The 26,949-nt window shown below is 42.6% G+C and overlaps 1 protein-coding gene across 8 annotated transcripts in view; it reads left to right on the forward strand.

The window, feature by feature from the left end:
* Positions 1–2,959: 2,959 nt before the first annotated feature.
* Positions 2,960–26,949, forward strand: part of ITPR1 (inositol 1,4,5-trisphosphate receptor type 1) — a 320,344-nt gene continuing 296,354 nt past the window's right edge. For all 8 annotated transcript variants that reach the window (XM_027586400.2, XM_027586401.2, XM_027586403.2 and 5 more), the window contains exons 1-4: positions 2,960–3,194; positions 3,993–4,063; positions 19,680–19,787; positions 24,157–24,227. In XM_027586400.2, coding sequence (XP_027442201.1) covers positions 19,696–19,787; positions 24,157–24,227 — 163 coding nt within the window. In that variant the 5' untranslated portion in view covers positions 2,960–3,194; positions 3,993–4,063; positions 19,680–19,695. The remainder of the gene's footprint in view (positions 3,195–3,992; positions 4,064–19,679; positions 19,788–24,156; positions 24,228–26,949) is intronic.

A 26,949-nucleotide genomic window follows, 5' to 3' on the forward strand; every position in this document is an offset into this window, starting at 1 on the left:
GACATACTTCATCATCAATCATCAATCATATAGCATTGTAGAGAGCCTCTTAGCATCATAGCAAATTTAGCAAAACTACTTTCTAGTGACCCAGGAGCTCCCAGAACCTAATGACAGTTGCAAACTGTTGGATAGTCTGCCATAGGCCTGACATACATTCTATTCCAATGCTTTTGTTTACAAATTTTGGGGGGGGTACATATCCACTAAAATGTGCAGAGAGCTAAGGTCTGCTGGGTAGGGGAGGAGGCAATACAAGCATGAAAAAAATATGACTCTTGCCTTCAGTGAAACTTGTGGTCTGAGAGGAAAGACTTGATAAAGCAGTTAAGGGTCAAGTGTCCATTGTATGGTAAGCATGAAAATCACTGAATTCTAGCTCTCAAACAAGATCAAGTTTTCCCAGAAAACCTACATTAAAATTCCATTGTTTCTGCACATAAAATAATTATCCTTTAGTATTTACTGGTTATAATAGTAATGACTGATTTGTTGAATTTGTTTGAGAAAGTAGAGCCAAAAACCCTTCAGAAACAGAACAAATTTTTTTCATAGGGGAAAAGAAGAAAGGGGACAAACAGATGGGAAGGGTGTGGACCTTTTTTTTTAATTAAAAAAATTCTTAAAAAGATTTTTATTTATTTATTTGTCAGAGAGAGGGAGAGGGAGAGAACATAAGCAGGGGGAGCAGCAGGCAGAGCAGGCAGAGGGAGAAGCAGGCTCCCCGCTGAGCAAGAAGCCCTGATATGGGATGATCCCAGGACCCTGGGACCATGACCTGAGCCAAAGGCAGACACTTAACCCACTGAGCCACCAAGGCATCCTGGTGTGGGCCTTTTTGTTGTGACAAGATGGGGGTATTTCTTTTTTTTTTATTTTATTTTATAAGATGGGGGTATTTCTTGATGATGGGGAGTGGTAGCTTGAAGCATTAAGCATGAAGCCCCCCCAGGAACAAGGGGCTAGTGCTGACAGAGAGGAGGGGCAAGAGTGAATATAATGAACACACTTTGTCTACTTCAGAGCGCTGCCCATTCCTGGACTAGTATTAAATACTTATATGAGCAGGTAAATACAATGCGTATGTTTTCATTGGGGAGGCTGTGGGAGATAGTAGTTAATGCCCAGGGTTCAGGAGTCAGACAGCCCATCACCTGTGTGAATTTGGGGATGTTACTTAAATTCTCTGTGCCTCAGTTTTCCTATAAATTAAAAAAAATGTTAATAGGATTTGATGAGAAAACGTAAATAAAGAGCTTAGAATAATGCCTGGCACATGCCATGTACTCAGTAATTATTATTAATTTTAGCATTATACCAATAATTATTATCTGTGGTGCTCCCTTAATTTGTTCCTGAAGTTTCACAAGGTGGTTGACCCTATCAAGCAACCCTGATACAAAGCAGGCAAATTCTAATGACTTCCTCCCTCTAAGATGGCAAAACTGGGGCAAAGAGATGAACATGACTTGCCCAAAGGCTCAGAGGCCGCTCCTAAAATGGGGAAGGAGGTCAGTTAAGGCAGTGGTGATGGATTTCCCCGGAGACAAGGACTTAGTACACTTATAGGCTGGAATTGGAATCCAGGCTGCACTACTTAATTCACGGTGTCATCTTGGGAAATTACCTGATTTCTCTGAGCCCTTAGGCCTTCGTCTATCAAACAGAGATAATAAATATGCCCAGGGTTGTTAAAACTCAATAGCATGATGCATAAAAAGTGCATGTGGTCTGGGTTCAATAAACTCAGTCTCTCAAATTATTATTATTCCTATTGTTGTTGTAACTACTATGTGGCGCAGCAGACAGTGCCTGTCTGGGATGCTGCGATGTGTTTTGGCTCACCACTATGCCCCAGCGCCTGGCACAGTGCCTGGCACCCAGTAGACACTCAGGAAACGTTTGTGGAACGAATGCCTATCAACTGAGGAAGGGAGAGCAGCCTACGGACTTTGCTTCCTAGCTTAACCCTTGCCCTTCTTCCAAAAACCAAACAGCTTGTAGCCCAAGAGCCCAGGCACTTTTTGACCGTGGGCAGCAACCCATCTCGTCCCTGACGCCGCTGTCCGTGCTGCTGGGAGGGCGCCCCGTCTGGACGTGCATCATTGTGTGAGCGGCTCTCTCCGAAGTCCTTATTTTTCTGGCTTGCGGTTTATTTACTTAAGCATTTACAGCTCCGGGGAGCAGAGGGGCTGCCCGAAGCGGGGTCAGGACCTAGGTCGCGGTTTGTATTTACTTTGTGCCTCCCAGTCTCCGCGCCCGCAAGTCACAACACGGCTCCTTTATTTGTGCATCGGAGAGGTTTGCGTTTCTCTACCTCCTGCGGGGCGAGGAAGGACACACGCAGCTCGGGGTCTCTCAAGTCACTTGCCTGTGTCCCCGCCAGCGTGGACCGTCGCTCCGAGTCAGTTTTCTGTGCAAACCCGAGCAGGGCGGAGCAGATTAAATAAAGACAACCTCGCGCTTTTAATCCATGACCGCAAACACTGGCGTTTTTGTGCCCTGGATTTCTGAAATTCTTGGCTCAGGGACTGAAGGCGCGGGGGGAGGGTGGGTAACAGCTTGTAAAAACTTCCCAAAGCAGAAATCCGGGCTGCACCCCGCCCCCCTCTCCCAGAGACACCTGGATTCACCGGAAGGGGGGCAGCCGGAGGAGGAGCGTCCCCAAGGGTTGGGGGCGCCCCCCAGGGGTGACTTTGGGTCGCCGGCTCCAAGCCCTGCCAGCTATCTGCAAGAAGCCGGATTCGAAGCCCGGACGCCCCGCAGGACGCCCCTCCCCGTCCCCGCGCGCTTCTATTTAGAGCCCTGCCCGGAGCCCAGGGGATTCTGGGACTCGTAGTCCTTCCCCCCAGCCTCAGGCGCCGCCGCGACCTCGGACTCGGACTACATTGCCCAGGGAGCTTCCCGGCCTATATAAGCCGCCAGGAGCCGCTTCAAAGTGCAGTAACCATGTGGCTGTGCTGCTGAAGCGTTTCCTCAAGCTCGCTGGGGTGGGAGGAGAGGAGGAGGTGGTGGTGGAGGAGGAGGAGGCAGAGGGTGGAGAGAGAGAAAGCGCACGCAGAGAGGAGGTGTGGGTGTTCCGTTTCCATCCTAACGGAACAAGCTCCCTCTTCGCGGACATGGGATTACCCAGCGGCTGCTAACCCCTCTCCTCGCCCTGCTCCCCCAAACCGGCGTGGCTCCCGGGCACCAAGGTAGCGGCTGGGGCCGGGCAGAGGGCGCGGGGAGTTGGTACTGTCCTCCCCGGGCGCCGAAGTTTTTGCCCCGCTCTCTGGGAGTTCTTGGTGGATTTGCATGCACTTGCATACGTTTGGGGGTTCTTTTAACTGAGGGCATTTTGGGGTGTTCGTTTGAGGCTAAAAAAAAAATTACCGATTCCAGTGACTGGCCTTGAGGGCTACCCATTCTGGACTGTAATGGCATTCCCCCAACTTGGAAACTGTTGCAGCAGCTGCAGGAAATGGTTTTTTTTGGGGGGGGGGATGTGGGGGTGTCATACGTGAGTCCGCTCAAGGAAACAATCTTTTAAAAGTAGCCCTCCCTCGAGCTGCCTGGTTGAGAGAAAAATGCATGTGGGGGGGCCCCAGTGGGGAGGGTTTTGAAAAACGGAAGAAAACCCGGGGAGCGGTGAGGGATGAAGTGTGGACGAAGCTCACGCCCAATGAGGATGCGAGCTCCGGACACTTGGCCTAGGCTCCGGGAAACAAGTGCTTTGGGATCTGCTAAACACTTCCCTTCGTTCCAGCTCGTTCCAAGCTTTTGCGTGCCTAGTCTCACTTGTCAGTTACATACTGGAAATAAGTAAGCAAAGTTACCTGTAGTCGTTGTCCAACTGATCCCTCCAGCCTTCCTGTCTTGTTTGGAGAGCGTGGAGGAGGGGGTCTGTCCAGGAAGGAGGCTAAAGAAGGGGGAAGTTTGCAATTTGAAGCATTTCTGTTAGGGGCCCGCCTTTGTAGTCTTACACTCAGTTTTCTTTCTTTCTGAATACTTAGGAGCAGACTACAGAGGAGCAGGATTCGCACAGCTGGCGGGTTTTGGCAACAGAGTGCCTGACCTCGGTCAGGTGAGTGTGAAGCCTGAGAGCTGTAGTCAATAATGAGTTTTTGTTTTAAGTGTATTTTATGTCCTCTATAAAGAGCCATGGAGATTAGGAGTAGAAAAGAAAAGCAAACTCTAGGGCTTAGTGTCCAAAATTTTTCACTGCCTTCTGTGAGAGCTTTAGGGGAGCATTTGAGATCCAGGGGGCAGTCCTGCCTATCACTTTTGGCCAAGGCTTAGACTTAAAGCAGCCTCAAGATTTATGAGAGGAGGGGAAAAAGCCATTAAATGGAGCAATAAAAGGAATGCCCATTGGGACCTGGCAGAGTGCTGATGATTTAAATTCTGAAGGATGCAGTACATTTCATCTGCCAAGATATGTAGGCAAAAATTAACTGCCTCTGTCTCTCAAAAATAGTCACTTTTTTTCTTGCTCTAACATGTGTTTAATCAGAGTAGGTTGGATTGCAAGAAATGAAAGTGGTTGCTGGCAATTTGAAAGAATTCGTACTTTAAAAAGGGAAGTTAGTTCTTGAAGCATGAAAGAGTAGCACCCAGTCCTTGACTTGAAGCCGCCTGAATGTCAAGGAATCTGAGTCCCTCTTGTTTAGGTGCTTCTTGTGGGGGCAGCATTTATCTGTAAAGACAGGCAGCTCCTGTCCACCCGCACCAAATGGTCAGACTGCACCGTAAGAAAGAGAGGTTTTAACAGCTGTATATACATCCCCATTGCTGTGGATTTGGCCATCACAAGTTTTTTCTTCCGAAATGGCCAGGAACAGGGTAGACAACAGGGTAACAGGTGGAGGACCGGGTCTTAGTAACTTCTTTAACGTTCTAAATATTTATCTGTTCCCTGGGCTACAATCTTTGGGCTTTTTAAATTAGAAAATAAAAGGCAGACACTTCATTATAGTAGTATAGTGCTTTTGTTTCCTGTTGATAAGATCCTTAGGAGTGCTGGTGGAGTGGGAAGCCTTTGGATGTGTGGAATGTAGTTTGTTCTTGGAGTTCTATTGACTTTCATGGCTACTTGGGCACTCAAAAGGCCAAGGAAAGGGTTAAGTTCCCCTCTTTTGAGTAAGCTACAGACCAGGAGAAACTGATCCATAGACTCTTCTCCAACTTGTTACTAAAAATAATACTGACACATGAAGTACTCCTAAGCCAGGGCCAGAGCCATATATCACAGAAAGCGAGTCAGGTACAGGTGAAGAAGCTGAGGTGTAGAGAGTAAGAACACTTGCCCAGTAGCTGGTGCACAGTGGAAGCAAGGTATAACTCCAGGTTGTGGGACTGTATTGTGTTCCACAAATGCATTTAAGCTGGGGGGAAGAGATGAAGGGAGAAGCTAGGAAAAATGGTAAACTTATTTCTGTTAATGAAATAACTCTTGCTTATGTCCCACCAGTGAAGAATGAATAATATTTACCTTGATTTAAGAAGGAAACGATGCAGCTGGAGATGTAGGGATAGAGTGTGGCTATTTGAGAAGGTATTAGAGGTTATACTGACTTTTAGAAAGCTGTATGCTGAAAGCCTGAATGAGGAGCATAAGTGAAACCAAACCACACCACGAGGAACATTGTCTAAGTTCAGCATTAGGTTCATCTCATAACTGAAATCCATCTTGATCATCTACATCAAGGCATCTGAGGAGGTTAAAAGAATCAGATATTTCTCAGTCTGAGTAATTTGATATTTTAAATTGCAGTGAGTCTAAACTGTGAAGTATCGTTATCTTTTCATATACTCTTCAGTTTGGTTTATGGCCGGTTGTGCAGAACACTTTTTCATTTCTTTTTTTTCCTTGTGTGTGCATGCATGCATGTGTGTGTGTGTTGAAAGTACGGTCTGTTCTTTAAATAATTCAAATCAGAACAGGATATGCTATCAAAATTTCCTTCTTACCAGGCAGGGAAAGTTCTTCATGCTCTAAATGAATGACTCCTGGCCTCCACTTCGAGACCCATGAAATTGTTGGGGGTTGACAATAGTATTATCCATTTTTAAAGAAAGTGGTTGCCTTTTGGAGGGAATTGGCATCTTTAGGAATGAGAGATGGAATGGTTGCTTAGAAGAAAGGGAAGATGTACCCAACAAGATAAATCTCTTGCCTTTGTCCTCAAAATATTTTCAAGTAGGGAAGACCAGGGTATTAGAGATAGAAATGAAACTTCTAATCCAATGGTATACAACTAGCTGACTTCTAGACAAAAAAAGTTGCATGGCTTTTTAGCTCATTTATAATGAACTCATGGAAATTCTGATTTCTTGACAAGCAGCTGTTAAATAACCAAAATGAAACAACAAACACCAAATATGAACAACAGAAAACAACAACAAAAATAGGGCTGAAGTTAGGTTTCTAGGTCAAGCTGTCCTTGGATACATCTAATTAAGGAGTTTACACAAGGCCAATGTCCCATCTTGTTTACTGTTGGTTTGATCTTTTAAAATAAAACACATTGCATTTGCTTTGTTTTTATTAACTGGAAATGCATGCAATTTTTTAGTTTACTTTTGCTGTTTTAAGCTTTTGCACGCTCTTTGGATGAAATCAGTTAAGGCTTGAAGTCAGTGACATGAATGACATAATTTTTATGATTCCGACCAATTTTTATAGTGTCTCTGGTTCTGAGTTTATTGCTAATGAGCATGAGCTGAAAACACCACTAAAACCATCACTTGTGAAGCTATTCCTCCTGTTGAACTATGGCTACGTCTTCCCTCATCTGCACACAGTTTAAGGCATTTGGTATGATAAATCTCTTTATGAATGTCTAATACCTGCTAAAGTTGTTATTATCCAAGTGTTTATTCCTTCAACAATTACTTGAGCACCTACTGTGTGCTGGGGTATGTTCTAAGTGCTGGGCATACAACAATGAAAGTCCCGTTCCCAAGAGGCTTAATTCCTAGTTGGGGGGAAGTAGGCATTACAAATAAGCAAATATTATTGTATAACAGGTAGCAAGTGCTACAGATAAAAAGAAATCCAAGTAAAAGGGAACAGGCAATAACAAATGTTGGTGAGGATCTGGAGAAAGTGGAATTCTTGTGTCCTGTTGGTGGGAATGTAAAATGGTGCAGTCACTGCAGAAGACAATATGGCAGTTCCTCAAAAAACTAAACAGAATTACCAAATGATCCAGCAATTCCACTTCTGGGTATATAACCAAAAGAATTGAAAGCAGGGTCTCAACTGATATTTTTGCATTCATGTTCATAAGCAGCATTATTTATAGTAGCCAAAAGGTGGAAACAACCCAAGTGTCCACTGACAGATGAATGGATAAACAAAAAGTGGTATGTTCATATAAAAGAATATTATTCAGCCTTAAAAAGGAATGGAATTGTTATCCACGTTATAAGACGGGTGAAAGTTGGAAACATGATGCTAAGTGAAATAAGCCATACCTAGAGAGGACAAGTAGAATGGTGCTTGCCAGGGGCCGGGGCAATGCGGAGTTTGTTTAATGGGTACAGAGTTTTATCTGGGGAAGATGAAAGAATTCTGGAAAGAGATGGTAGTGTTGGTAGCTCAACTCTGTGAATGAAGTTAATGCCAATGAGTTTTACACTGAAAAATGATTAAAATGGCACATTTTATCTTGTGTTTGTGTATTTCACCACAGTAAAATGACAACAAAACAGTGTAAAGGGGATAGAGGAGTACTCGGGAGGGGATCTGGAATCAGGGAGCAGCTCTCTAATAGGGTGCGTCTGAGCAGAGAGCTGAGGAAGTGAGAGGTTAGCCTGTGTAATTACCTGGCGGATGAAGGACATTCCAAAGGGCTAGAGCAGAAAGTGCTAAGGCCCTGAGATGGGAGCAGGTACAACAGGTTAGGGAAAGGTCAGGAGGCCAAGTTGGTTGCAGCTGAGGGAGAGTGCTAGGCGTTCAGGTGGTAGAAGGAGTCAGGATCAGATCCTGCAGGAGCCCGGTGTTTTCAGGTAAGCCATGATTTATTTCCCTGAGGATTTCTTAACTGTCTCAGAACTCTTAGTGTGGTTCTCTGCATCCCTGAGCTACATTGTCCTTTCTGAAGAGACTCGTGAGGCTGGCAAGATCAACTACCAGATTGGAACTTGTTTGGGGGTCAAATCCAGATTTCTAGACTGTCTCGTTAATCACATGGCTTATCTGGGATTGTAACCCACTTTAGTAGGAAGGAAATATTCTTTTTGGTTTGGATAATGAATTTTAAGAACCTAATGATATTCCCGGTGGTTTTTCTTTAACACAGACTTTGTGTACTTTGCTACCCACCCCCCCCCCCCCCCCCCCCCCCGTCTGTCAGGTCTCATTTTACAGAATTACACAAGGAGAACTCATGCTCTGCTCGCTAGCATTGTCCTTGGGGGATACGAAGTTCCACCTAAGCGATTCTCTCTGATGAGTGAAGTGGACCCCCCTTCATGTGTACAGAGTTATAACGTACATACATGTTGTTACTTCATTGCATAAGATAAGCATATTCAGTTAAAGTAAAACAATAGGAAATAAAGATAAGCAACAAAACCGAACCAGTCACCCCCAATCCCACTGTCCAAGGTGAGGGTTCCAGACTCCTCCCATGTATACATATGTAAAAATTATGTGTATATTTAAATTTCATAAAAAAGGACTCATACAGTATTTCAAGTTTGGTACCTTGCTGTTTGCACTCGATCCTGAACCTCTATTCTTGTTAATAGACATCTGTGTCTTCATTTTTCTGAAGGTGTCTGTACGTTTGATGGGATTGCATTTGAGTGGTGACATGTATGGAATCATTAGGGTAAAAAAAACTTATCATTCAGGTTTCATCACCATCATAGAATCCAGGTTTTCTCATTCACTTTATACTCTTTTTTAAAGAAAACTGAATGGAAGGTAAAGCACTCTTCAAAAGTTAGCTGTCTTATTACAGGGATAAAGCCTAGTGATCATTCATTTCAATACAGGATTTCTTATTTCTTCTTCAGGGTAAGCTAATTCTGTGAGGTAGTTAGGGCCAGGTACTCTTTTCTGTTTGTTTGACCTTAAAAGGAAAACTTCACTGTAGAAAATTTGAAATATGTCTAATAGTGAGATCTTAGTATAACGAACCCCTCTTTACTCATTCACCCACCCTGCACAGTTATCAATCCATGACTATTCTGCGTTCACCTGTATTCTGATACACTCTCTCCTCTCCTCTTGGGTGAGTTGGAAATAAATATCAGACATACCAGTTCATCTGTCTTTTAGTATGTATCTCTAGTATTGGATTAAAAAAAATCATAATATTCTTACCCATCTCAAGGGAAAAAAGACAAATTTTTTAATTGAGTCTATGTTCTCAGTTCCTTCCAACATATGTAAGTGCATATATACACACACATGCATATGATATATATACATCTAGATACATGCAATAATATATATGCATATTTAACACTTTGTTTGAATTAGGATCCAAATAAGGTCAGTACATTACAAATGGTTGATGTGTCTTTTAATCTGTATGTTTCCTCTATACCTCTTTTCCCCCCATGCATTTTATGGTCGTTACTGAAGAAACTGGATGATCTATTTTCACATAGTTAAGATTTTGCTCACTGTGTCAGTGTGGTATAGTTGAACATGTTCCTCTGTTCCCTGTGTATATCATATCTGGTTGTTAAATGTAGAGGATCAGAATCAGGGTTTTTTTGGGGGGGGGCACTTCTATTTTTTTGAACTTTATTCAGGGGAGTGTGTGATATGTGTGGGCATGTCTTCTTGTGATATTAGCAAATATTGATGTTCATTTCCTTTATTAGTTCATTTGGACTTGTGAAACTCCTATTTTTCTTTCTCCATTCATTAGCTGAACTGTTTTGTAAAAAGAAATTTCCCTCCACTAAGTTTTTTGTTCCCTGAGGTATGTAGTTCATGTAAAGAAGACAAGATCTGTACTTAAATTTCTTTTTGTATTTTACCAGTTTTCAAAAATAACAAGTTGATACCCTACTATGATACATGGCAGTGGTTCTCAATGTGGTGACACTGGGCATATCTGGGCACATTTTTGGTGGTCACAACTAGGAAGAGGGTGCTCCTGGCATCCAATGGCTAGAGGCTGGAGATGCTGATAAATAGCCTACAATACATCGCTTAGCCCTTCCACAACACAGAATTACCTATTTCACAGTAATAGCTGTGCTACTGGTTAGAAACTGTTGTACTAAGATGACCAATTGGTATGTTTTTTGATTAGTATCTTTATGAAGTGGGGCATTTAAACATGTTTCTCTTTGTGTCGCTCTCCTTCTTGATGATCAAAGTGCCCATTTTTGCTCAGCAAGAGAAAGGCTATTCAAATTGGCTCCAAAAACAACCCTAGTAGTCTTTGATAGCTTTCTTGGTTTTGATACGAGTGTTCCAGGCTCATCTACTATATTTCTTGTCCCAGACCTGGAATCAGGTCTTTTCTCCAAGGAGCCATAGTTCTTTTGAGTGGGTGTTTAGAGACCTCTTCTCAGGGTCAGATAGGTATTCTTGTTCTCCTCATACAGGTCAGAAAACAAATCAAAATGAAGAAAACTTAAAACCTGAATGCTTTCAATGAAAGTATTTCCAAAACGTAGTCAACACATCTTTTCCTTTTAAAAAAGGATTCTGAATGTACTCAAAACTTTTCACTTTGGTATCAGTTATAACCTTAGTATACTGGTGTCTTAATAGAGTAGTACTCCCCAGATGAGCAGGTATGTTATTTTTGTCATTCTTGTTCTGCATCCATGTTTTTCATACTGTATGACAACCCATTATGAGGTCCTGAAATCAGTGTAGTGGGCCTCCATCAGCGGTTTTTTAATGAAGTAGAGGGGACTAGAGAACATCAAAGCATATTATATGGATACTTGGAAGGAGCTGTGTACATTGCCACAAACTCTCCCATCCCCCAATTCTTTGTCTCTCTCACACACACAGTGAACACTGGGTTGTAAGTGTAGTGTATTTCTTACTGTGGGTTGCAGTCCAAAGTTTGAGAAACATTGTTTTACATCTTTATTCCTCCATTTGTGGTCATCAGACTAGCATCACGGGCTTCAACAGTGAGCTTGCTAGAAATGTAGACTCTGAGCCACCCCAGACCCACTGAATCAGAACCTGCCTTTTAGCACAATCCCCATGGGATTCATGTGCACTCGAAAGTATGAGAACCTCTACACTGAACCCCCTGTGCTTTTTCAGTACTTGCCTCATTTTTATGGTTATTTTTTCCTGGCTGGCTCTCACCTGTCAAAACGGACCTTTGTACTTGCCCCTAGCAGGCTTTTCATTTTCAGTGAAGTGGAAAGATAGGCGAAGTCACCCACTGGAGGTGAGCATGTAGGCCTGACAGGACTCTCTTTGACAAGAATGAGAACTTTCATGCTTTCATTTAGGGACTCTCTTATTGTCAGTTTCAGATACAGGTAGAAACCAAATGGTACATGTAGAACCATCTTAAGGTTGGGAAGTCCCAGATATGGACAAGGCTGCGTTTTAACATGATGTTGTCAGACAGTGTCAGCAACTTAGGTTTTATGTTTTATGACCCTTCCAATTAGCAGAACTTGTGGACTGCTTGATAGAATGTTGCTCCTCAGAAAAAGATGGACATAAGAGAAAACATCACTAACCTCCAAGCTCCTTGTTTGTTTGCATTTCAGGAGGAGCTTTGTCTGGGAAGTGATTTTTGTTTTGCAGAAAAAGTTTCAAAACGTTACCATGTGCATATTTCTGAATGGAAAAAGCTGATACAACACCTACACTTAGGGACATTCATGGATTTGCCCTGGTGTATCTGTGCGTGTGACCATGTCTGCTTCTGTGTCTTTGCCCACATGCTTTCTGCCCTGCTGTCCCTATACTCACCCCATCTGTACCCACCTTGCCAAATACTTTTGTTCTCAACCTGAATGCCTCCTTCCTCTTCTGGAAAGCCTTTCCTGATCATTTGAAAATATTTGTGATTTGAAACTCCCCAGCACTTTATATCTCTTTTCCTCACGGGCCTTTTTTGATTTTTAACCTACAAATGCACCTGACAAATAGTTAAGTGTCCACCAAACATTTGTCGAATGAAGTTACTTATCTCCATGTTTTGTTTCCCTTTGAAGGATGTAGGCTGCTTCTCAGAAGAATCTAATATTTAATTAAATATTTCTTGAATTGGTGGTTTGCTTTGAAAAGCCCCTTTTGCTGTGGAGAGCGGAGTAAAGGCCGTGCGGACATGTGTCATGCAGCTCCTTTCCATAGCTTGGGAGATGTTGCTCAGAACAGTTCTTTGGAGGGCCTGAGGTGTGGGAAATTGTTGAGTGTTAATAAAAGGGAGCGGAGGTAATGATCAGGGAGTGAAACGAAGCTGCTCTCAGGTTGTAATGGTATTTGCCCTGCCGAACCGCAGGATGGGGACTCCAGATGTCTGAGTGTTGACTGCCTCTTGGGGTGTGGGCAAAACATGTCACATCTGTGCTTCTGTTTCCTCCTCTGTAGAATAGGTATAAAAATACCTGCTTTGGGTCGTTGCTGCCAAGTTGTAGAATAATACATGCTTGCAAAAAGTCTTAGAAATTAAAACAAAACAAAGCCTCTGTCCTAGAGGAGTGGTTCTCAAGCAGTGGGGTGATTTTGCCCTGCAGGGACTTTTGGCAATGTCTGGAGACTTTTTTGTCACAACCGAGGGAGAGTGGGTACTCCTGGCATCTAGTCGGTAGAGGTCAGGGATGCTGCTAAACATCCTGTGATACACAGGATGTGTCCTCCACAACAAGGAATTATCTGCCTCCAAATGTCAAACAGCCCTGAGGTTGAGAAACCCTGTCCTAGAGTGATTTTCCCAGACTGAGTGAGACTTTTCTCGCTCTCCAAGGATGTTAACCTAATTTGATTTGCTGATTATTTTATTTATTTATTTATTTATTTATTTATTTATTTATTTATTTATTTTTGTGGTTCAGGTTGTGAACAGAGGGGCGTCTCTTCAGACTGGGTCTGACTTTAACATTTTAATAAAATAAATACCACTCCCCCTCTCCCTCATGCCCCAAGTACTGGCTTTGGTTTCTGGAGCCCTGTAGTCTATTAGCTTTGGCCAGTACATGGCTGTGTGGCCTACAAGAAGTCATTCGGGTTTTTTTGTTGTTGTTTGCTCTTTCCACCTATAAAGTGAGGAATTTTAGCTAGATGATCTCTACCCACCAAATATAAAATTTTCTGACTGGCAACTTTCAGCTTTTGATTGGCTTCTCTTATGCTGGCCTTGGAGAATAGGAAACACGAGAGCACACATCAGAATTGACATCTTTTTTCTAAAATAACCATGTAGATGATGTACCTGTTTGGAGAATAGGTTATTTAGTGGGCATGTTTGTGAAAAGGCAAGTAGGTTTATCTTTGTGTGTGTATGTGTGTGTATCTCTTGTGTGTCTAATGAGCAACAATTTTAAACTAGAGAATTGCCCTGAACTACAGGTTTACAGCTGCTGTTTCTGAGATGGTCATAGAGGGCCCTACTTAAGGTTGAAACTTCTGAGCTGGTGACTTCCTTTGGGACTGTCTGAAAACGAAAGCAGAATGCAATTTTTCTATCCTCCGCGAGAAGCGCTTTTTGCAGTAGAATAAATTATCCCTTGATGGGGACACACTGCATTTCTGAGGACAATCTGATCAACCGCTAATTGAACAAGAAGGCAAGGAGGGGGCTGCACGTAAATGTGTATGGGGGTGGGGAGGGGGAAGCTGCCGGCCCCGGGTGGCCAACTCAAAAATACTGTGTTGCTCATCTTCGTTTCACAATAAAGATGATATCGTCAAGAGTCTTTGCTCAAAGGAAGTTCCAGAATTAACCATGAGAGTACCTAGTCACAGAAGCAGAGATGGTTGTAAAGAGAGAACCTCTTTCCTTGTCTTGGAAGAGTCATCTGCAAATGTAGTAGGTTTTCTCTTCCCTGTATTTACAGCCATATTTCCATATATGTACCTGGGCGAGGGCATCTTAAGGAGGCTTGTGCTCCTCTAGAAGGAGTGTCCTTGGCCTCCAGCCAGGAGATCCATCAAATGCCGGCAACTCTTCCTTTTTCCATGCATATTCTTGTTTTCCCCCTGAAAGGCCTTGTGGTTTGCCTGGCTTTGCCCTTGGGGGCTGCTTGCCCTGAAAGTGAAGTGCGGCTTTTTTGTGTTTGGTGGCAGCTGTGGCCCCCAGGGCTCATCCATGTTTTTGGGGGACCAGCTGCACATGGCCTCCTGAATCTTCAGGCACTTTTAAGTCTTCGTGCACGAGCCCTCCCCTCTCTTTGCTGGCTAGCTTTAAAGGAAGCCTTTTGGTTTTATTCTTTTTCAACAATCATTTTTAAAGCAAGCAGCAATAAGACCAGCACTAAGTTTTTGGCAAAGGCCCTCTGTTTTTTTCGGAGGTGGAGGTGATGTGGCTACGCCAAGAAAGAACAGAGAAGGCTGATGGATTTCTACTGGCTATATTTTTTAGCAGAAGAATGACTTTCCAAGTGCACTGTGCTTTGAGGTCAAGTGGCAAAACTTACTGACTGAAGGGTAGACCCAGAGGGGGCTATGAAGGTGGGATTCAGTCATTCACTCTTCACCTGGCTGTACTTTGGGGACCTGGGTCTTACTGGGAATAGTGGGGAGAACATTCTGCTGGAGTTGGCACCGATAAATTCAGATAAATACGTCTCACGGTGTGTCCCTTGTCTATTATCCACTCATCGTGTGGACTTACTGGTTGATAGGGTTAATCCTCAACTAATGGTAAGCCCTCAAAAGTTTAGTAAGTTTAGTATTCACGAGAGTTGAAAATACAGCAAATTAGCCAATAAGAATAATCACAGCAAACAAAAGTGTTTACAGTGTTTTACTTCCTAGGTGCTTCACAGCAAACAAAAGTGTTTACAGTGTTTTACTTCCTATGTGCTAAGTAAGCCCATTATTTTCTTTTACACATTTAATCCTCAACACAACTTTATGAGGCAAGCTCTCATGATCCCCATTCTGCAGATGAGGAAACTGAGTTCCAGAAAGAGTAAGTAATTTGGTCAAGGTTATAAACTTCCTGTCACACTTATAATAAAAGGCAGACTTTTTACCCTGGCTTGGGAAGTCCCACTGGCCCTGGTTTCTCTCTTCTCTGACCTTACCCTGCACTTTCTTTGTTTCACATTAATGCTCCAGACGTTGTGGCTGGCTTTCTGTTTCTTGAACTTGCCAAGTTCTTTTCTGCCATAGGGCCTTTGTACTAGCTGCTGGCTCTGCCTAAAATGCTCTTCCACCTGATTTTTTTTGCATGACTGTCTCTGTCTTTCAGGTCTTAGCTTAAATATCTCAACTTGCACTCTCTGACTAGACAAAAGTAAGTTGTCACACGGTCCTATCATCCAGTTTCAATTCTCTGCCCAGTACTTAACACTACCCGATTTGTCTTGCCTGTAAACAAACTCTCTGCCTCATGACAATATAGGCATCATGGGAACAGGGACCTTGACTGTCTTCTTTTTACTTATATCCTGCACACCTGGTCCAGGGATAGCACATAGTAGGTATTCAATGAATGTGTTGAATAAAAAGGTGGTTTCAAATCAGGGGGTCCTCTCTAAAGTCCTGCATGTTGTATATTTTGTATTTTAATCTTGTCCAATTTTTCATATTAATGCAGTATGAGCCCTAAGCACACAGCCAGTGCCAACCCAAAACGTAAAATTTATAGTAGCATTTTTCAAACTTTTGGGTCTCAGGAACTCTTGACATGCTTAGAAATTACTGAGGACCCCAAAACTTCAGTTGATATGAGTTATAACAATCTGTATTTATCTTGTTAGAATTTAACACTGAGAAAATGAACACTGAGACAACACAAAAAAATAAGCCAATCACACATTAATGCGGTAACATTTTTTTTAAAGGGGGGAAAGGGTGGAGGGAGAGGGAGAATCTTAAGCAGTCTCCACACCCAGTGCAGAGCCCGATGTGGGGTTTGAACTCAAGACCTGGAGATTGTGACCTGAGCTGAAACCAAGGGTTTACCTACTGAGCCACTCAGGTGCCCCAGTAACATTTTTTTTTAAATGAACAACAGCTGTATTTTCCAAAACAAAACAAAAAATTAGAGAGTGGCACTGTTTTACATTATTGCAAATTGCCAGCCATCTGGCTTAATGGAAGATAGCTGGAGTCATATATCACATACCTGTTTCTGCCTTCAGTCTTTGAGACCTCACATGTCCTGCAGCCTCTGGAAAACTCCATTGTGTTGAGAGATGGAGTGAAAAGGTAAATAGAGTGTTGGTGTTATTATGAAAATAGTTAGGACTTTGAAGAACCTCTGAAAGGGTGTTGGGGTGTCATTGAGAGCTACTAGCTTACAGGATAGCGAGGTTATTTAAAAGGTGGGTGGTGGTATGGAACAGGTGAGAAATGGAGAAGTTGAAGGCTTAGGTAGCAGGATGTAATTGATTATCCCTAAGTCTGGATTTTGTTTAGAAATATATGCATGGGGATGCATTTAAGCTGTTTCTGGGGAAAAAAAAAGAAAAATTGCTTCCCAGCTAAAGCACCTCCTGAATTGCAAAGGACACTGAAAACTTGGAAGCTAGTGGTACTTGTCTTATGTTCATCTTTTTCAGATGGGCAAGATTATACCAAGCATTCTAGAAGTTCTGCAATGGGATGGGTCATTAAAAAATAATAAAGCGTGGGTTCTTCTCCATGTCTGAGAATAGTAGCTTCAAATATAACTCCCTTTATAGCTGTTACTCTACAACCCTTACTTAGTTCTCCTTGTAGCTTTTGGACTCAGATGGAGTTATGTCCTATAATAGAAATTAGATTGTTTCAGTGTTTTATTGGTCTCAGGTTCTATCACATCTGGTGTCAAAGACATCAAAGTGGAAGGCGTTAAAAATAGATGAGCTATACCCTGCTAGCCAACTGTTTAAGAAAGGCAAATGATTACATCCAGGCATCTGGGGAATATTTTGAATGTCTTGAGTGATGTATATAAGATTGTCAAAGCTCAGATAATTAGGTGGTCAGACGCTGGGGAGATTGGAGATCAGGGAAAGAACGGTGCACTGGGGCGGGGGGCAGGCATGGGGGGGGCTTAGTTTCTGACACCAGTGCTTAGAAGGACCAAATTTAAGGGCAGTGTCAGTGGGGCTCACGCCCCCATTACAGCCCCAAGGGCCAGGTGGCTTCATCTTAAATAAAGGAGACTTGCTTCTGTGTGTCAATAAAAATCTTCCAATCAGAATATTTGGGTCCCTGGCTTTGGGGTCTATTACTTGGTATAAACAAAGCTTCTGATTCCCTTCCTTGCCTGTCTAGGATTATGTGATACCTTAGGTAACTTCGTGGTTAATGAAAGTGTTCTAATTTCGTCTCCTTTCAGGAGTTGCTAACTTTTAAATTCTGAATTGTGTGTAGGCGAGAATTGAGTTTTTTTTTTTTTTTTTTTAGAAAAACGAATATAATGCAATTAGTTCAATGTGTACAGGAGAAATAGATGGGAAAAATTACAATAAGTGAGTTTTCTGCCACAGTCAAAGCTTTTAGCAAAAAGAAGAAAAAATTCAAAACCTGTCCCGAGGCTTAAAATGAATATACTTATTTTTCAGTGAGGCTGTGATTTAGCCTTTCTTAACACCAAAGTGGAAGAGGTTCTAAATATTGAATTATTTCTTTGAAGAGGTTTCCACCTCACCCCCTCCCTTCCTCCCACAGGGGCCTGGTTTGATGTTAGAAATGAGAGTGGAGTTGAAGTCTGGTGGTCTTGGTGAGTTTGGGGGCCAAAAAGCAACAATACCTTGGATGACCTGTCCAAGTATCACTTACCTCCTAGGCTTACAGAGGATTGAAACCTTTCCGGGACTTGTGTTGATTTGTTTCCAACAGTGTCGACAAAGTAAGAAGCATATATCAAGTAGAAGGAGGACAAGTTATGGACAGAAATGAGTGAAAGCTTTGGAGGAAGAAAAGTGAACATTTTCATTTCAGTCTCATACAAAAATGAGCATTTAGTAAGAGCCATGTATTGGGCTGAGTACTTTGTGGGGATTATTTCTTTTGCCCCTCACGATGACCCTGAGAGATAAGAAAAGTTCCCTCCTCCCCTTCTCTTTTAATCGGTTGATGGAGCTGAAGTTCAGAAAAGTTATGTCAGTTGCTTAAGCACATGAAGCTGGAATTCAGACTCAGGTGTTCTGAGTCTCTTACTAGCCTTTTTAAACACACACAGGCTGGTCAGTGGGGTAGGGGTACATGCTGCCAGCGACAGAAGTTAGATATTTTTTTCTGGCTCCCAAATTTCTCATAGAAATCTATTGAAAGTTCTTACAAAGCTCTATTCCCTATTTGCTCCAACAGTATAAACTTGGTTTTTGTTAGTTTTAGGGAAACAATCACCTAAAAATATTTTACCTTCTTTTAGGTAACAGATAAGATGACACAATTACTTTGGACCCAAATCTGCTTGTCATGTCCTAGGCACAATACAAGGCACTAGGATTCAGTAGGAAAGAAGAATTTGGCTGTCCAGTCCTCATGGTCTGACAGTCTAGTGGTGAAGACAAGTTAATAAGCAAACCAGTGAATAAGCAATTTTCGGACAGTGGTAGTGCCCTAGTGTAATGAGGGTACCATGTGGGGAAGAATGTCAGGCAGCAGTTACAGCTTGTCCAAAGGCACCTAGCACATTGGGGGATCTGGAGAAAGTTCATCGTGGCCAGAGTGTAGAAGACAGATAGAGAGTACAGAGAGACGAGGAGGGGGAGGTAGGCAAGGACCAGATCATGAGGACTCCCAAAGAGATTTTGGAATGTTTTAAGCAGAGGCATGACATGGTCTGATGTATGTGTCTAAAAGATCATGCTGGGGAAAAAAAAAAAAGATCATGTGGCTGTATGTGTAGATGTTTTGGTCCTTTCTAGGACTGCCCCTGACTAGCCATGTGTATTCCTGACCAGGGTTCTTACTGGGCCTACGCTGCAGCATTCTTGCCTGCATTGACATGGTTTGGACCAGGTGCTAAGATCCTTTCTCCTCCTGCAAATTTGGGTGAAGGAGAAGGAAAGAAATTGAAACAGCATTTGGATGAAGTGGGTACAGTTGTTGAATTTTTGAAAGGCCACTAGAGCTTTGTGGTATTTGTTACTAGGTTTCCTTTTATTAATTTTGTTGCTTTGGTACCTCAGCACAGGCACTGCCAGACCCAAGTTATATACCAGGTGTTTCCTTCTGCCTTCACATTGCCTGAGGCAGATTGAGTATGTTAATGTTTTATAAGTCAGACTTTCCAACTCTTAATCACTGCAAGTTGTTGGCTGACTTCCCTGCAGTCTTTAGATTCACTATTCATTATCGAGGGTCCTCAATTTGTAGAATCGGATTTGGGTGTGGTTGTGTTAGAAACCAGCATTATTGTGGTTGGAATATCCTGAAATAAATGATATATGGAAAAAAATGTTGTTGCATATGTCCTTGCTTGGCTCATTTAAGTGCCTGCCTGTCACATACTCATTTAAATTTGACTTTTAAGTAGGGCGCTTTGGAAAATTGAGCTAAGCCAACTCTCTGACTTTTTTTCCCCCTCTGAGCATTTCTTTCCCTCTAATAATGTTGCATATTTTACTTTGTCTAGGCTTTTCGAGAAAGACATGTCTGACAAGATGTCTAGTTTCCTGCATATTGGAGACATTTGTTCTCTGTACGCGGAAGGATCGACAAATGGATTTATTAGCACCTTGGGGTAAGAGCACCTGATTTCTTGTGTGGCAGGATTTCTTTAAGACCTCTTAATGCCAGCTTAAAAGCTGATTTTTCTGAGATAAGAATGTTAGCATTTGACTTTGGTTTTTCCAGGGGCAATTGGAATCATGATACCAAATCTCATGTTAGCCAGGTTTACCTCTGGCACAAAAATACTCTTTTCCTCTAAGTCCTGGAAGTGCAATATCTCATTAATTAGGACTCTTGTAATTCAGAATTTATTATAATTTCCTATTCCTTATATAAGGGGGAAAGTGCAGAGTATACGGGATAAAATTTTAGTATTATTTTTTACAGACCCCAAAGAAGTGCTTTTTAGCTTTCATAAAAGCTCTTATTTTCACATGCTGACTTGTTTGTCATTTAAGCAAAGACCAGAACTTCTCCGATGCTTATCTCTCTTCTTTGAGGCAGAACCTTGCCTATTTTAAATTGCAGTGTGCATTTGAAAGTTACATATTCCACAAAGTTCTGTAAATCAGATTTTTGTTCTTTTGTGCTGTCTTCAATTTTTACCCAGCTTTTAAGAGAGTAAGTACATTCCACAATGTCTTTATTTGATTATCTTCTCCCTTCTCCTCCCGTTGTTGAGAAGAGGAAAGGAGAAGTGGAATAGCCCCAAAGGCAGAAAGAAGCAGAACGGAGAATCAAGATGGTTAACTCCAGAGGACATGTGAATGGTCTAGTTTGTCTTTGTGTAGAAAGGAGGAGTTAGGCCCCGGGTGGAATTGTTGAATTTGGCAGGAACTGATCTCAAATGGGGGAAAGGAAAGCCAACACCTTCTCTAAGAACCTCATTCTTAGAGCAGCCAGAGCCTTTCTTTTAATCATAGCTATTATTTAAAGCATGCTTGGTCTCTGGTATTTGTGCAGAATGAGTACTCAGGCTCTCATTCAGGTCACTCCAGCCTCAAGGAGCAAATTATTTCAGATATAGAAGTATAGCTCAACTGGACCTCATTGTATAAAAATTTTGTTTTCAAAAGTCATCTGATAAAAAGCAGTCATCCCTGACTCTGTGATCCCCAAATCCAGTGACTGTTTCTCAGTCCTTACCTATTTTTTTTTTTTTTAACCTCTCAACACTAAAGACCCACGCTTCATCATTTATCTTCCGTGGGTTTTGGCAAAGAGGTCCTTTGCTGCTTGTGCCTCTCTCATTGTCCCTTTTTACTTCTTGGCTGATTCCTTCCTTTTTCTTTCCCTCATGTTGGAATCTTCCATCCTCTTCTTGTTCTTCAGCAGGTAAAGCAATGGTAATAAGTAGCAGGGGTCACCACTTCCACGAATCCTGTGGATGTTTACAGCACTGTGCTAAGGACTGTCCATACATAATGCCTTTAATTCCTAAACACATCTTTATAGTGAGCGCTATTCTCTTTATGGAGGCAAAAAACCTCGGAGCTTCAGAGAGGTGAGGTCACCTGCGCAGGGTTTCACAGCTGTGAGCATTCCAGACTCCAGGACCAGTGCTTCTAACAGTTGACCTTGGCAGGGTAGACTTTCCATTCTCTACCTTTCCTGACTATCCGTCTCTGGTAAATTGGCTCACCACCCTCCTCACTGTCTGCCCACAGCTCTTATCTGGCTGCCTCGTTAAACCTCAGTCCCGCCTTATGCCTCATCTTTTCTCTGTGGCCCCGATTTCTTGTAATAGTGCCATTGCCCCTCCAGTCCCCCAGGCTCACCTCCAGTCGATAGCTGAACCCACTTGGGGCAGCCCCTGAAGTCTTAATGCCACCGTCCCAACTTCATCCTCTTCTTCCAGAGCATCTGTTCTTAGAATTCCTATCAGGTACTAATTGTTTGCTTTATAAGAGTTTTCCTCAAGCATTATAAACAAATTATTGATAAGGTTCCCTCTCCCCCACCCTCCACTTTTTAACATGCAGATGGTCCATTTTGAATTTGGAGCTCTAATACTTACCTCAGATGAATATTTCTTTGGTTCAAAATGGACTTGGAAAATAAAGTTTGACCTTTTTCCTTTTAATATCTTTGACATTTATGGAGCACCAGTTGTGAATGACAGTTTTTGTGGAACTTGGCATCTCACTCCCCAGCCACATTCCATTTGTATACATGGCGATTACCTCCCCAGTGGCCTTATTGACTCCTTGAGCTTCAGAACCTGAGTCGGACCTTGGAGAGCCTGTGTGCATGCACATGCAGTATCAGAGGTGTGCTTCTGAATCACGTGAGGAATGTGTTAAAAATAAAAGTTCTCAGGTCCCGTCCTGGAACACAGCTTTGATAGACCTGGGGATGATGGGGACCTGGTATCAGTATATTTTATAAACCAAGTCTGAGGAACATCACCCTCCTTGAGACTCCTTGAGACCAACTCTTTAATTTTACAGATTAAGGAACTGAGACCAGGAGGAATGAAATAACATAGTCATTGTCAAGCTGCTAGTAGGTAGCAAAGGGCCATCTACAATTCATTTGTCTTCTGGCCTAGACTGGGGCACTTTCTCTTACCCCTTAACCCAGCCCTATATTGGATTCCAAGGCACTCTCCCACTTCATATACTATGTTAGATCTGGTAGCTTTACTATATTTACATCACAGGGGCTCCAGGTGAAGTTTTCTATGTACACATTCTGTTCTTGATTTTTCCATAAAAACTCAAGCCATTGACCACACTCTTCCTCTTCTTGATGGAGAGAGGTCTTGTGTCTTTTTTTTTTTTTAAAGATTTTATTTATTTATTTGAGAGAGAGAGAGAATGAGAGCTAGAGAGCACGAGAGGGAAGAGGGTCAGAGGGAGAAGCAGACTCCCCGCTGAGCAGGGAGCCCGATGTGGGACTCGATCCCGGGACTCCAGGATCATGACCTGAGCCGAAGGCAGTCGCTTAACCAACTGAGCCACCCAGGCGCCCCGAGAGGTCTTGTGTCTTAGACCCAGAGGCAGCAAGTTGCTGGTGGGCTACTCTGGCCGTTTTGATTCACCTACCATATAGATAACTGAGCACCTTGCTGGGCAGGAAAATGTACTAGCCGTGGGCATCTTTTGGGCCACAAAAGCAGGCACCTCTCTGCCCCTAGGAAGCTCTTAGCCTACTGCACCATTGTGCTTCATTCAGTGAGGTGAGGAGAGGCAGGGAATGCTGGCTCCAGGAAAGGCTCAGTAGGAGGGCCTTCGTGGAGAAGATGGGGGCCCTGAGTAAGTCTTGAAAGACAGGCCAGACTTTAGGAGGTGAAATGGAATTTTGGAGGAAGGGGCAGTAAGAGTAAAGGCAAACTATTTAATGGTGCCTTGCCTTTGGGATAAGGAGCAGCACAGACTAATGGAAGAAACCCCGGAAAACCATAGTATATTAGTTGTCAGCAAGTTCTGTGGTCACTTGGCAAATGACCAATACATGGTTTTAGGAACTTGGATAAGTCATTTAAACTTCTCAGCCTCTGGACACCTGGGTGGCTCAGTCAGTTAAGTGTCTGCCTTCAGCTGAGGTCATGATCCCAGGGTCCTAGGATCGAGTCCCACATCGGGCTCCTTGCCCGGTCAAGAGCCTGCTTCTCCCTCTGCCTGCTGCTCCCCCTGCTTGTGCTCTCTCTCTGACAAATGAATAAATAAAATCTTAAAAAAAAAAATAAACTTCTCAGCCTCAATTTCCTCATCTGTTCAAAAAACACATTATTTTAAATCTGTTCTTCTAAAAGAATTGTACACGTTAGTTTGATCAGTCTACACTTCTAAATACTGGGTCTGTATATAAGTTGGGGCTGGTTATTTATTTATAACTTTTTGCACTTTCCCCACCTCCATTTCGATTTCCAGTAATTCCATATGATTCTCTCTGCCGGCAGCTTCTCAGATGGCCTCAGGCACAGTTAGTTCCTGGCTGTGTTTTGTTCTTCTTTCTCTTATAGCCCTTAGGGTATATTCTCTTTATTAATTTGCTTTTGTGGCTCTTGCACTATCCTTGAGCTCCCTCAGGGCGGGGCCTGGTTCATATTCATCCTCACACTGCAGGGCCCAGCACTGTGCCTGGCACCAAATGGACCCCTCAGCTACCATGAGCTGAATGCGTTCATCCCTTGCTACGCCTCCCAACTTCAACATTTTTGCATGTTTTGCTCAAATCCATCATGGATGTGGTTAAGGGAAAAGAGCCACAGAAAACAGTAGGTTAATATGTGCATTGCAGAAGCAGAACCTGGGCTTTTGGATTAGGTTTAGCTCCCTGCATGGGAAACCTGTAGTGTAAACAGCCCCCCGGTAGGAAAACATGGTCATCTAAGTTTTGTACAGGAACAGCACTGAATGTTCAATTTTTGCAGAGTGCTTAGGTTTTGTTTCCTTAAACTTGGCTTGATACAGCATTTATCCTTGTCTTCACAGCCTGGTTGATGATCGTTGCGTTGTACAGCCAGAAGCCGGGGACCTTAATAATCCACCCAAGAAATTCAGAGGTAAGTTGATGACCTTGGAGTGGGCACCTCCCTCATTTGAAAATTCATCAGATGTGTTGCTGTGTGTGTGTGTGTGTGTTTAATAAGCAATTGTAGGTTTGTTTACTTGTAGTTTTTAAAGTATGATTTCAATTCCAAGCTTTGTGACCTTTTGAAAATGTATAAATAAGTTCAGTGTCAAGATTGGAATGGCTTTTATTAGAGCCTTCTTTTGTATATTGCACACATGTTGATCAGTGCAAATTCAGCTTAAAGCCTTACACTTGTGCAACTATGTCTTAAACAAATAGGATTTATGGATCTCGTCACAAGGAACATGTGTTATTGCAGCGGATCTCACTTTGCCTTTGGGGGCTCTGGTATTCTTAGATGCTTCAACCTGGAGGGAGAAGGTGTTGGTTATTGCCCTTAGTTTTTGTTAAAAGACCTATGCAGGACAGCCTTCCTACCAGTAGCTTCCCACTACTGGCTTTCTTTTTAGGCCTCTTATATTTGGTATCTTCCTCTGAAGGTAGCTTTAGTTTATTCCAGAAGGTGCTTAAAATATAGTTGGGATGTTAAGATGTTAAACAATTTGTTTTTCTTCTTTGCTTTTGTGGTTCATAGTTCTCAACTCCAGCTGCATAGGAGAATTACCTGAGAGAGATTTAAAATTAAACAGATACTCAGGGCCCCACTCCAGACCAATCAAATGAATCTCTCAAGGTATGGCCCTGGGCACTGGCATTTGTTTTTTAAGCTTGCCAAGTGATTTTTTTTTTTTTTTTAATATTGAGTTGGGGCTGAGAACCCATTAGGTTAGTATTTGACTCATGGCCTCAGTCCCAACGGGCTCAAAACTTGCCATTTTTAGGTTACATCATTTGAGTGAAAAGTTCTTACTATTAGTTGATGTAGAAACTGTTTGACTTTTTTGGATAAAAGCTAAAGGAATTAGAATAAAATAGAAGGCAGACGTTCAGATGGAGAGAAGCCATTTAGAAGATGTTTGGTGTTGAACTGCATCCAGTTGGCATGAGACTATCAAGAGAATATTTTCACCTGGGAGGTGGTGAGGGGGACTGTTGAAGAAGAAAAGTGTTGCCGTAAGCCCTGTGCCACAGGATCCTGAGCAGCTGTGGCCCCTGCGACCTTTTCTTTCCTATCCTTCCTCCGTGGCTTTTTCCAGAACGGAAGCCTGAATGCAGCAGAAATCAAAGATTTGATCTAATAATCATAATCCAGGCAGTTACTTACAGAATTAATTCTCTACACTGAATGATAAAATATGCCTCAGTTTATCTTTTTAACAGGGCCAAGATCAGTAGACTCTGTGCCAGGCGCTGTGCTAAGGGTTCTGCGTACATTTTTAGCTCATGGGTTCGTCTGTCCACCCTGTGAGGGGATTGAAGTCCTCAAAGGTTGAGGTTAAGTGTCTTGTCTGAGGTCACACAGCTGGTGGTGGATGGAGTAGGAGCTGTAGGTCTCAACTTTGGCTAACATCACCTGGGGGACTTGGAAAAATACTGATGTTGAAGTTCCAACCTCAAGGATGGTCATTTAATTTGGCATTGATGGTTTCCTTTCTTTTTTTTTTTTTTTTTTTAAAGCTTCCCAGGTGATTTTCCTGTATGGCCAAGGTTAAGCACCACTGCTAATAGAGCCTGGGCTATAAACTCCTGGCTTTATTACTTGGGGGTGAGCTGGTTGGAGTGTGGCTTATGCAGCTGGAGCCAAGTGGAAGGTGCTCATTGCTTGGATTCAATGTGAGCTTTTATCCCATTCTGCTCACAGGCTTGCTAGCTGTGAAAGGAACCTGGGAAAGATGTTCATGCCCTGTACAAAGTGAGCTAGTGGTTATTTGAATACAGGGTTTAGAATGTTAAAATAAATAGGACCATAGCCAGGGGAAGTCAGAAGACATACATATTTTCCTGGCACTAGGGTCAAAGTGCCTGGTGCTTCGATAGATATCTGGTAGCTGATTGAAGGGACTGTTTTTGAGATAAAAGTGACAGTCTGATAGAGGCCATTTGGAAAGAACCAAACTTTGTTTATGGCCCAGCCTGGTTCTATAGGTGATCACATGACAGTGACCTGATATATGTTGACTGCTTTTCCTCATAAATTAAAAATAAAGGTTTCTAGGTTGGGAGGTGCTTTGCACTTCTGGGAAAATCTGTTCCAAACAAGCCCTGCTGCAGGCTTTGCAAATGTAGGTCAGGACTGCCTAGATTCCTCATGCTGCACCCAAGGCCCTTGGCATGCAGGTGAGGGGCCCAGGCAGAGGGCCTCGGAGATCTCCCCCTTGGAATTTGGGCAATGAGGATTTAAACACTTTCCAAAGCAGCCCTTCAGTTCTAGTACAGCATTCTTTGAAAAAAAAAATTTTTTTTTCTTTTTTTTCCTAAAATGAAGAAACCGATTTCTCTTTTGGAAGTGATTATTGCCTTTCCAAATACAAGTGTATTTTGAAGTTGAAGTAATTTTGATATTTAGAAATTGTGCATAGGGCAGTTGGACAATTTGGAGGCGTTTCTAGTCCATTTCCTTGCCGTGCCATTACACCCTGGAGTTTAACAAACACATATGGAAAAGTGAGATGCTGGCAAGCAGCCGGCTAGGATGATGGAGTCTTTATCTGAGCAATCAGCAGAGCTAGTCATTTGGATTTGTTGTTGCTTCCATTGTTTCCTTGCCAACTTATTTCCTATATTGAGAACCATCATAACCTGTTCTTAAG

This window comes from Zalophus californianus, chromosome 1 (genome assembly GCF_009762305.2).
Source record: "Zalophus californianus isolate mZalCal1 chromosome 1, mZalCal1.pri.v2, whole genome shotgun sequence".
Lineage (NCBI taxonomy): Eukaryota > Metazoa > Chordata > Mammalia > Carnivora > Otariidae > Zalophus > Zalophus californianus.